Genomic DNA, 12443 nt, shown 5'->3' on the forward strand with positions numbered 1-12443 from the left:
TTGAACAATTAAAAAGATGCGACTCGGCTTGATATTAACTCTGAATCGTGGTCTGAATCGTCCCCCGGTATTCGTTACGATGTCATTAACAATAAATTAAATATATAATAAAATCTCCACGACGATCGGTCCTGCGCTGCCCGCATCCAGCGGCTTCCCGCGACCTTCACCAGATCGTCGGTACACCTTGTAGCGGGCCTACCCACGGGTCGTCTCACGTGGTCGCCATTCGAGAACCTTCAAGACCTCCTCCTTCGAGATCCTTGGGGGAGGCCTATGCCCAGCGGTGGGCGTCGTACGGCTGATGATGATGATAATAATAAAATATTTATATTTGCGTATCCCAATAAAATGCAATCATTATAATTCATCACATTTTACAACAACATCCAAATTGTGTAGAGTTGATATTTTGGGAGGCATTTAAAATTAAATGTTCGCTAAATAAGTATCAGTTTCAAAGTGTCAATGAAAGCTTAATTTCTTCCACGTGCAGTTAAATCCTTGATTGATTGACGTACGCTTGCGCGAGCTCCGACATAAATAAAGTTAGAAAAAATGACTCGGTTAGCGGAACTGAGGTTCCGCATAATAATAATTTATTTTGATTTATTTTTACTATGCTTTGCTATGCAATTAATTCATCATCACGTTTGTGCTCACCTTAATGAGTTCAGTTCATGAATTTTCTTTTCCACCCGCTGCCAGTCTCCTTACTGATATAGTCTCTTCATGTACCGCAAGAGAGTCCTACACCACGTTTTCCAAGACGCGGTCTCCACTCGAGTCGTCTTCCACAACAATTGTCGGTTCTTCGGCATATGTGACCAGTCCATTGTCACTTCAACTTGATAAATCTTACGGCTATGTAGGTAACGAGTTTAGTATTAAGATACTGGAGTATAGGTGACGAAAAGACCCGACAGGGTTTAGTAAATGCAGCTGTAACTACAGCTCTATACTGCTACTGGAATGCCATGCAGTTTTTTTGACGATAATTATTATAAATATTAGCAAAACTACATCTTATGTTATATAATATAACATATTAAAAAGGTTACAGGAATGGAAAAAAAAATATCTCGACGTTTCGGTATAAAGTTACGCGCCAAAAATGTTATAAAGATTTAAAGTCTCACTCACCTTCGTTCATATCTTATGGTAAATAAGAAATGATGGGAAGTAGTGATAATGGTTTCTAAAAAATGATCGTTTGAATTTAGAATATTTATCAAGATACATAGAAAGAGGTGACCTATTTAAGCGTCCGTTTTCCTCGTTGCTTGCAGGCCCCTAAAGCTGTCCACGGATCATTGATCAAAAAAGGTATTGATAGAACCCATTTGGTTTTTGATTGGCGGTTGCTACGATGCGAAAAGGAATAATATCGGCAACGTGTTTTCCCTCCAAAAATATGAACACAAAACCGTTAAAGCGGATAAGTAGCTCAAAGGAAAAAAAGTGATAAAGGTTTTCCACACGACATGTTTATTTTGTATTCCTTGAAAGGTAAAGAAAAAAAAAATGTTTTAAATACGATTTGTCATCTCCCTAGCGTTACTCCGTTTCTCACGGCGTCCGCTTACCTAAATGATAGGTCCGGTTTTTCACAGAAGAATGGGAAACCGGCCCAATACAGGTTAGGTCGTATACCTCCGAAACGCATTTATCGGGAATGTCGGTTTCCTCACGATATTTTTCTTCACCGCTGAGTACGCGATAATAATTTATGATTGTTTTAAATACAATTGGCCTAGTTAAATTAAAGTTATACTTTTTTACACAAACCTACCTACCAACCCCAATGTTTGAGTAGGTATTTCCAGAAATTAGTAGAAAAATCCGAGTTTTATGTTTTCTCGCAAATAAATCCGAGATAGATACGATTAGGCTTTTTTTTAGCGAAGAATATATTAATTAAATATCATATTTAGGTCGTTATAATACTGTTTGATAATATAATGGAATGTTTATGATTAGTTTGAATTCAACATCAATTCCATTCCATACATCATTCAAACACAATTACTTTAGTATATTCTATAGTAACACTTAAATATCTGAACGTTAGAACTATTTTCTTTATATAATACGTTCAAATAGCTGAGTTTTTTTTTTATTTATTTTCTTCATATCCTTAATCTAAATACATGGTTTGAATGATGCCGTTAAACCACAGAGGTTTATCTCGGCACCCATTCGTCGCATTAAAACAGAAAAATAGAAAATAAAATAAAAATAATAATATAAAAATACAGAAAACATTGAAAGAAATGAACTCAAAAACACACACAGTGCACTGTTATACCGAGTAGGCATAAATGCCAATCAATGCGGCGTACCTTAAATTTGTGCTTATGACTGTAGATTTAACAATATTGGGGAGGAATTTGATGGACTATAATTAGTTACCAAGGCTAGATGATGATCATAGTTTGTCACTCGCGAAATGAGGTTATTTAAAATATAATTTGGTATCCGTGGAAAGACTTCATCTTTTTTGTTTATAGTCAAAGAAAATGCGCCATTATTTTCTAACCCAACAGAATTATTTTCTTTCTTTCATAAAACAATAAGAAAAAATATTTTGCGTTTGCATTTTTAATCTAAAAATTCATTTCACGATTTTTCAATTACGCGCCGTTCCGTTTCTCTGTTAATGATTTGAATTAAACGAAATAATTCAAAACAATCAACAGAATAAGAATGGAACGGGATTCAAGTTTAGATTCAGAATGCAAATCAGAAAATGTCCCTAAACACTCGTCGAAAGCGGTTGAAACTGGCAAAGTGTGGGAAGTGGCAAAAAGTTTCGTGTTATCCCGGACAGGGGACTATAAATCACGATGATATTGTGAAAATTCACTTTTTTCCCGGTACAAAAAGTTTTCGCGTTAAAATTGGCAGGCCCTTTGCGGCGACTTACGATTTCTCTGAACTCAGAGACGAATTTGTGCACGTTTTCTCGCACGTTTCTTAAACAGTTAGACTATTCTTAACGTTACTTACTTATTATAAATTCAGTTGTTGAGCTTCGTTACGCGGAAAGGTTTTCACAATGTTTTCGAAACAATTTATTTTTAAAATTTCTAATTAAGTATTTTAATTGTACAATGTACCTCTAATGTAATCTGTTTTTTTTTCTATTATTTATTTTGTAAGCCAATACGTATTTCATGTGACTACACACATTTACAATAATTACAATACAATACAAAACGCTTTATTATATCATTACTTATTTTATCTTTATAGAATAAACTGTCTTCCATTCCTTTTTTCTTTTCTTCTTGCTACCTATTTTTTTCTTTATCTTTATCTTTATTTTTTATTCTTTTTTTTGTCTTTCTTATTCTTTCTTTCTTTTAGTTTATTTATATCATTACTAAAAATTCAGATAAAAAAACGGAATCTAACATTTTGATTGGATTTGATTATTCGTTTAACCTTTAATCAGACATTCTCAGTTGAATGTGAATCTAAGGTTTATCTTTTCTATGATTGATTTTTCTATATACGCTTTATACTCTGTAGCCAGTATAACTAGCAGTGTGTAAAATGCAGACACTTATTGTTCACTAAGTGAAACAATAAAGGCCTCGGGTATTTAATATTGATGGATATGAAATTTAATATTCGAATTCATTGTACCGTAAAATTCACCCAAATAGCGATAGTTACCTGCCACAGTATAAAATCGATTCTTCACAACAGGATCTCCCAAGAGACATACCGCAGCACCTCTTTCGTACCTATGCCATGACACAGGCATTCCAAAACGCAGTGGCTATAGAGATTTCTTCACGATTTTAAGACTTCCATGGCTCGTATGAATATTTCAGGAGTAAAGTTGAAAAGGCACCTATGATACTTTAAGTAGCTGTTCTTCACTTGTTGTTTTATGCTTGATAATCTTGTTACTTTATAACATATCATAAACTCACGACTATATCCCAATTAGGGTAGCCAGAGGTACATCCATCGCAAGATGTTTCGCTAATATACTACATCAACCACAAACTCCAACCATAACGCATAAAAGAAATGCATGCAATATGTGCATTTAATTATATAATATTCTGCCAAATTAATTAAAAGTACTGACGGAAAATAAGTTCAAAATTAACCTAACGAAATGGCTTATGAACAAATCTATACTTATAATAAATCTGTAGAGAGGTCAATTCTGTACATTAAATATTTTTTCAAAATAACTATCAGGGGGTGATAAGTGATCAATACTGATGCCAAAAATGCAATCAGTAAAATTTTTGTCTGTCTGTCTGTCTGTCTGTCTGTATGTTCCTTATAGAAACAAAAACTACTGGACGGATTTTAATGAAACTTGGTACAATTATTCTTCACACTCCTGGACAGGTCATAGTATACTTTTCATCACGCTACAATCAATAGGAGCAGAGTAGTGAAGGGAAATCCTTTTGTATGAAAAATCTAAACCACTCAAGTTAGACGTTTGAAATTTGGCATGCAGGTACCTTAGATACCGTAGAGGTGCACTAAGAAAGGAATTCCCGAAATTCCTACGGGAACGGGAATTAGCGGGAAAATCCTTTTGTATGAAAAATCTAAACCACTCAAGTTAGACGTTTGAAATTTGTCATGCAGGTACCTTAGGTACCGTGGAGGTGCACTAAGAAAGAAATTCCCGAAATTCCCACGGGAACGGGAATTAACGGGAAAATCCTTTTGTATGAAAAATCTAAACCATTCAAGTAAGATGTTTAAAATTTGGGACGCAGGTACCTTAGACACCGTAGAGGTGTACTAAGAAAGGAATTCCCGAAATTCCCACGGGAACGGGAATTAGCGGGAAAATCCTTTTGTATGAAAAATCTAAACCACTCAAGTTAGACGTTTGAAATTTGGCATGCAGGTACCATAAGTACCGTAGAGGTGCACTAAGAAAGGAATTCCCAAAATTCTCACGGGAACGGGAATTAGCGGGAAATACCTTTTGTATGAAAAATCTAAACCACTCAAGTTAGACATTTGAAATTTAGCATGCAGATACCTTAGGTACCGTGGAGGTGCACTAAGAAAGGAATTCCCGAAATTCTCACGAGAACGGGAATTAGCGGGAAAATCCTTTTGTATGAAAAATCTAAACCATTCAAGTTAGACGTTTGAAATTTGTCATGCAGGTACCTTAGGTACCGTGGAGGTGCACTAAGAAAGAAATTCCCGAAATTCCCACGGGAACGGGAATTAACGGGAAAATCCTTTTGTATGAAAAATCTAAACCATTCAAGTAAGATGTTTAAAATTTGGCACGCAGGTACCTTAGACACCGTAGAGGTGTACTAAGAAAGGAATTCCCGAAATTCCCACGGGAACGGGAATTAGCGGGAAAATCCTTTTGTATGAAAAATCTAAACCACTCAAGTTAGACGTTTGAAATTTGGCATGCAGGTACTTTAGTAAACTTAAAGCTTAGTTGCAACAGGATATTACAAAATTCCCACGGGAACGGTAGTTAGCGGGAAAAAACCTTTGTATGAAAAAATCAAATCTAAATAAAAGGAGAAACTGACTGACTCAGTGACTGACATATCAACGCATAGCCTGAACGGCTAAATGTAGGCATTTGAAATTTGGAAGGGACATAGCTTAGGTACCGTAGAGGTGCACTAAGAAAGGAATTCCCGGAATTCCCACGGGAACGGAAATTAGCGGGAAAATCCTTTTGTATGAAAAATCTAAACCGCTTAAGTTAGACGCTTGAAATTTGGCATGCAGGTACCTTAGTTAACTTAAATCTTAGTTGCAACAGGATATTGCAAAATTCCCACGGAAACGGGAGTTAGCGGGAAAAAAACATTTGTATGAAAAAATCGAAACCGCGTAAGATAGATGTTTTCAATTCAATTCAATTAAATTATTTATTGCATTCCATGTAGTACAATGGGGTGTTACATAGGCATAGGAACTAAAACATGGACCCTGTAGGGCACAGCAACGTTGAAGGGAAGAGAGGAAGTGTGTATTAAAATTAAAACCCAATGAACAATCAATTAAAAAAAAATCAATTCAATCAATTGATTCAATCTAGCATGCATGCATACCTTAGTAAATATAAAGTTTATTTTTGGCTGTATTTTGAAAAATGGGAGTTATTGGGAAAAAAATTGTATGAAAAAATCTAAACTGCATAAGTTAGATGCTTGAAATTTGATATGCACTCCCACACACACACACAAAGATCTCTCTCTTATATAACACGCCACGCGGACGAAGTCGCGGGCAAAAGCTAGTGTTATTATAACTTGAAGGAATATTTTGATCATATTTTTTTTTTATTAAGTGTAATTTTCAATAATCTTCTTTTCAGTATACCATTTATTTATTTATTTATTTTTATATTTGTATGTGTGCATGCAGGCCGAACACATCACAACATTGTTATGTAAATAATTTTACCACCTTTGTATTTTATGTTTTCTCGCAAATAAATTGATTTTTGCGATTCATGTTCTGAATCATCCCTCAAACATTTCGTTACGATGTTACATCATGATATTGATATGGAAATTATTATTATTATATTATGGATATTTATTTTTCAAGAGTTATTGCTTTCTAGTAATAAATATAGGCTATGTCACTCAGGGTAATGTAGATGTGAAAGAATTTTTAAAATCGGTCCCGTACAAACAAAACTACATGTGGGAATGAAAGCTTATTATGAACGTGATTTGTATGAGGTGAAGTTTATGAACGTGTCCTGAGGGGGAGTGAGAGGGGTAGTGAGGAAGGGGAAGGACAATGGCGAGGGATAGATTTTTGAAGCGAGGTTGTGCTCTGTATTATATGTAAAAAAAAAACCCAGAAAATATAAGAAAACTTTAAATATTATACATTTATTTTATTTTACTCCACCACCCTACATACATATATTTTTTCTTTTTAATATTAGTATAGATAAGTTATTTATCTAGAAACGCATTACTGCGTTGTAGATAAAAAGCAACAGTGTACTCAGGGTAAACTGCAAGTGAAGTAGGTATGTCCCATCCCTCCTTCATTTTATAGGGGACGCTCCCTCGCTTCCGATTGCAAAGAGGGGACATAGCAATTTTGTCCTAGCAAAAGGTTTTTTTTACCTTGTTGTAAATGAGGATAAATATCTTATATAATGCGAGAGTTCTTAACGCCAATCATAATAATATATCCAACGGGTCCAACAGTCACCAAGATTTAATGGTAAGAGCCCATTGCTCACGATTTAGTGGCCCTGGTTTCAATTCTTGCTGAGAACATTTGAAACAAAAATCACTTTGTGAGACTTTGTCTCTTTCGTCTAGAACAATACTGATTCAACCACCTGATTGTTCGGAAGATCATTCTGTTCTTCACCGCGGCTGTTGGTCCGGGCTTCTAACCCAAACAACACGCTCCACCAACTCACAACGGAGCAGCGTGATGAAGTATCCTACCTCCTTCTCTTTATATTCCCTCCTATACTATGACGGACGAGAATTGGTCATCTTTATTGCCCATATTTTTCACACCCATCAGACGTATAAAGACTGTTAATATTATGTTAAGCAAATCCATTGATGTATAAATTTCTTTCACAGTGCCCCCGGACATAATTAGCGACGACACGTCATCAGACGTGTCAGTCCAAGAGTTGGAGAACGCCACGCTGACCTGCAAGGCCACCGGGCATCCTCCTCCGAAAATCACGTGGAGGAGAGAAGACCACGAGCCTATACTGCTGAAGAAACCACTCTCAAGGGACTTTGAAAAAGGTATTACTCCCATCAAATAATATACCCTGGACACTTCAAAATCGTCATCAACCTAGCGTAATGCGGTTGTCACAAAGTTCGCGTACCCAACCTAAAGATTTGAGAGAAAGCGACTGCCTAATTGACCTTCGGGAATTCACCTTCACCGCTGAGCACGAATCATTTATGATCCAAACAGAATAAATTCGATAATTATTGGTTTATGTCCATTACGTCGATTCTGCGACAGACCACTCACGTGGACACTTCAAATACGAAATTTCAAATCTCGTTCTTACACAGACACCATTTAACAGATGCAGTTTCGACACGCCCAATTGCATGTGTGACGTCTAGGCCTTCATAAAAAATATACTTACAATACGTAACAAGGCAATTTTTTCAAAGTAGGTACAGATAAGGCACGTGTTATACGCCCCCCGTTCGAGTAACGCATGGGTAGACAGAAAGTCAATGAAATTGAATGAACAAATAACGTGGGTGAGGTGTGGAAATTTGGATTGGCGGAGCTTTATAGCATTATTGTTGTTGGCATCTCCACAAAAAATATATTTTATATTTAAGTATGGCAATACTTGCCTTCTTCTTCTTCTACAATCTGCAATTTTTAACGTCTGTTAAAATTTATAATAATAAAAGTGCCGTTAATAATATTTTCCAGCTCTATTATTCTATCGAGAAGAGCATTGCCATCACCTAGATGCCCACAATTGTTAATTTAGAGAATAGAATAGAGAATAGAAATAGTTTATTATAAAAGGACGCCACACACATAAAAGAACAACAACATCATATCAAATTTCCTGGTCAGGTTTGGCCAAGAGAAGTTTTATGACTAAGAGGCAGGCTTTGAGCTAGATGATTGGGTGACGTACTTATGAAAGGACGCGGAAAAGCAATAAGAGAGACAGGACTGGTACGAAAGGCGTGGAAGCAGAGGTCTGCTTCTACACAGGCTAAAGAGATGTATCTTGATACATACAAGGTGTTAGATTCAGACCATGATTCTGAGTTGATATCAAATGGAATTTTCCGTCGCAAAAGTATGGGACTGAAAATAATTAAAAAAAACACTCAATTTTCAACAGAAAATTCCACTTGATATCAACTCAGAATCGTGGTCTAAATCATAGCTGGGCATTAACTCGTTAATCCGTTAATCGTTAATTAACGAAGTTAACATTTTGATTAACGGATTAACTTTTAAGTTAACTTCTAAAAATGTTAACGGACACGTTAACTTCCGTTAATATGCAGAAGTCCGTTAATCGTTAAACCAAACAGCCTCCGTGGTCTAGTGGTTAGAGCGTAAGGCTCACAATCTGGAGGTCCGGGTTCGATTGCCAATAGGGACATTGTCGAAATCATTTTGTGAGACTGTCCTTTGTTTGGTAAGGACTTTTCAATCTTGAATCACCTGATTGTCCGAAAAAATAACATGATTCCGTGTTTTGGAGGGCTCGTTAAGCCGTTGGTCCCGGCTATTAGCCGTAAAAACACCTCCACCAACCCGCATTGGAGCAGTGTGGTAGAGTATGCTCCATACCCCCTCCGGTTGATTGAGGGGAGGCCTGTACCCCGCAGTGGGACGTATATAGGCTGTTTATTATTATTTGTTTTATTTCTAACCTGTAAACTTCCAGAACCTAAACCAACAAGTTTTATAAGTTCACTAACGCAACGCAATAAATATGCAATTTTACACATACCTATTAACGGATTAACGATTAACGTTAACTTGCGTTAATTCTTCCGAAATGTAACGCTGTAACGTTTAACGAAGCTAACTTTTTTTGTAGCGGATTAACGATTAACGAAGTTAACTATTTGGTGCCCAGCTATGGTCTAAATCATACCCCTTAGTATTCGTCACAGTGTCACTAATACCCGTACGTACTTGTTGTCATCGTAACGATTCCATCGCAAAAGTATAGAATTGAAAATATTAAAAAGACAACAATATATATGAGTTTTACCACAGATATTTCCACTTGATCACTCAGAATCATAGTTTGAATCATCCCCCTCAGTATTGGTTACGATGTCACTAACATCACTAACATCTCTAACATCCTGTAGATATTGATCTACAGAATTTGAATCGAGAATACGATCGCAGTCAAGTGGACCATTTATTAGTTCAGGTTCAACGATATCGGTTAGATATACAGTTTGCAAGCTATGGCCCTCTGAGGGCCAACACATTTCACCATGTCATCGTTTCATGTGTGTGTGTGTAAGTACTTGGACTGCCAAGTACTTACCTATGAAGTACGCGGGCGTCAGTTTGATAAACCATGCAAGTATAAACCTTCTTACGTACAACACAACCTCTAGATATTATTTTAAAATGCATATCACTCTCATAAAATATTCGTAGCATGGCTCGTTGACAGTGCTGTTGGCAACGTAGTATAAACTACAGACAACTCTACACCGCCTTTGTGGAACTGTACTAAGGAAGGATAAAACGCGGAAAATTCCTCTATTTTTCGCTCTGATGCCTTTGAACAAATCTCTTTCTTTATCTTTGTAGCATAAAGATCTTAATTTGATAAAATAATGCCGCGCTTAGGGTTCTTGGGGGTGAAATTTAATTTATTAATTAAGACGGGACGCTTTAAATAAATATACTTCGCTATTTCGTTGTTGGAGCAAATATGAAATAATAACATTTTCGTAATATTACGTTCATTATATTGCATCTTTTTTATTAAGGCTGCAATACTTCTCTCTCTATGTCATTTTGTTCAGATAATAGCAGTAAGGTTTAGACATGTTTAGTGTGTTTTTTTGCAAGTGTAGGGACCCAGGTGTGTTTGTAAATTGGCAACCTTGAGGGAGGTACTTTAAAATTACCTTAGGTTAGGTGAAAGATGTAGTGTTGGGATGACTTCAGTTCTTTATTATTTTGTTACTTAAGGCATTACAAAAATAATAAAAATATAAATTTAAAAACTAAAACCCGACTAGTGAAAAAAACATTCAAACAAGTTTCGTAGGTACTTTTTAGAATACTTACCAAGAAAATATTTCTCTGACATTCATCCGAATCGAAACGATAAGTAGAAGAAGATAGTGTTGTCTACGAAGTAGCTGTAGTTATGTATGTTATCAATTACTAAATGTAATTATCTAGTATATACAAGGCTACCTGTGGTTAAAACTAAGTCATTATGTACATATCTGAGATATGCTAATTATACCGGTCCATTTTATAGTGACGCCCAACACACTCCACCCAACCTTCAAAAATGGAAATCAAATGTTTTTCTTTTCCTCTTTCAGTTTATGTCCTCTAGTCTAGAGGGCGCGACACTGAATGAAGTGTGATGCTAAACAGCCAGCGTTATTTTATTATAATCTTTGCTTTTAGTAACATCTCATTAGTTAAATTTTGTTAAGTGGTTTAGAAGTTAGATGGTAACAGACGCGTATGTATATAGTTACATAGCGGCTAAACATAACCCTCACATACCTTCTTGCTTCGCCGGAGTCGGGTGAAAACAGTATTATAATCTCATTTAATTAATCTCAAAAATAATCATCCCCCTAGCACTATCCCGCTTTTCACAGGGTCCGCTTACCTAACCTGAAGATTTGACAGGTCCGGGTTTTTACAGAAGCCATTGCCTGTCTGACCTTCCAATCTGCGAAGGAAAAACCAGGCCTATATACATGTTAGGTCACATACCTCCGAAAATGCATTTCTCGGGAATGTGAGTTTCCTCACAACGTTTTCCTTCGCCGCTAAGCACGTCAGAATCATTTATGATCCAAACATGAATTCGTAAACAAATTCGACAACCATTGGTTTAGGCCTGTAGTGGATTTGGGAGGCAAGCGTTCTACCAACAGGGCTACCACGGCTTAGTGTCAAAAATAATATTTATTTAAAATCATGTGTTCTGAAGGTTTACAATCTGTTTACAACCATGTAGAGATCACCATTATATCAAATAGGTAAATCAAGGAAACAAATTATGCTACCCATTTTCGTTTTTGTGCCTTAATAACATGGAACAGAGTGTATTATCAAGTATAGTTCACATCACCACAGCAAGGATATTATATTCATTCACTAAAATAAACAAATATTTCCAAACATAAACAAATTTCTAGTAGGTAAATTATTTATACATCACTTTGTTGTGGATCTAACCCTATATTTTACTAAAGTAACTACGACGAAGTTTTAAGCTAGCACTTAACGGAGCGAGAATTATGTTACTCCTCTTATCATATTATTAACTCGATGAATATCTGACTATACTTAGTACATAATTTCAGGGGTTGCCAGAGTAAAGTGTTAGTTTCTATCTAGTAATAATATATTATATACGAGTACATGAGAATATCGTGGTGGACATTTGCAATTTTTTGTTACAAATCTCATCAATTTCATATCTGTTGTAATTGCGTGTCAATATTGTGCCTATTTAGGTATACATAAATATAATAATAATTATGATATCAAAAACAAACACTTTTATTTCACTTTGATCAACTCGATCAAACGAGCTGCGAATTTCCATATAACCAGTAATCAAAGTTGATTGCAGGACGGACAACAAGAGTTACTAATTACGCGGCCGTATACAGACTTCCATTTGCGTACAATGGATCGTAATCGAAAAACGATTGATGGTGAGCCAATGAGGCCTGGTTGTG

At 35.9% G+C, this 12443-nt stretch overlaps 1 protein-coding gene across 3 annotated transcripts in view; it reads left to right on the top strand.

Annotated features, from left to right (window-relative positions):
- The window catches only part of LOC126370595 (lachesin-like), a 39257-nt gene that overhangs the window by 15596 nt on the left and 11218 nt on the right, over positions 1 to 12443 (top strand). For all 3 annotated transcript variants that reach the window (XM_050015548.1, XM_050015550.1, XM_050015549.1), the window contains one exon: positions 7599 to 7772. In XM_050015548.1, coding sequence (XP_049871505.1) covers positions 7599 to 7772 — 174 coding nt within the window. The remainder of the gene's footprint in view (positions 1 to 7598; positions 7773 to 12443) is intronic.

This window comes from Pectinophora gossypiella, chromosome 11 (assembly GCF_024362695.1).
Source record: "Pectinophora gossypiella chromosome 11, ilPecGoss1.1, whole genome shotgun sequence".
Classification (NCBI taxonomy): Eukaryota; Metazoa; Arthropoda; class Insecta; order Lepidoptera; family Gelechiidae; genus Pectinophora; species Pectinophora gossypiella.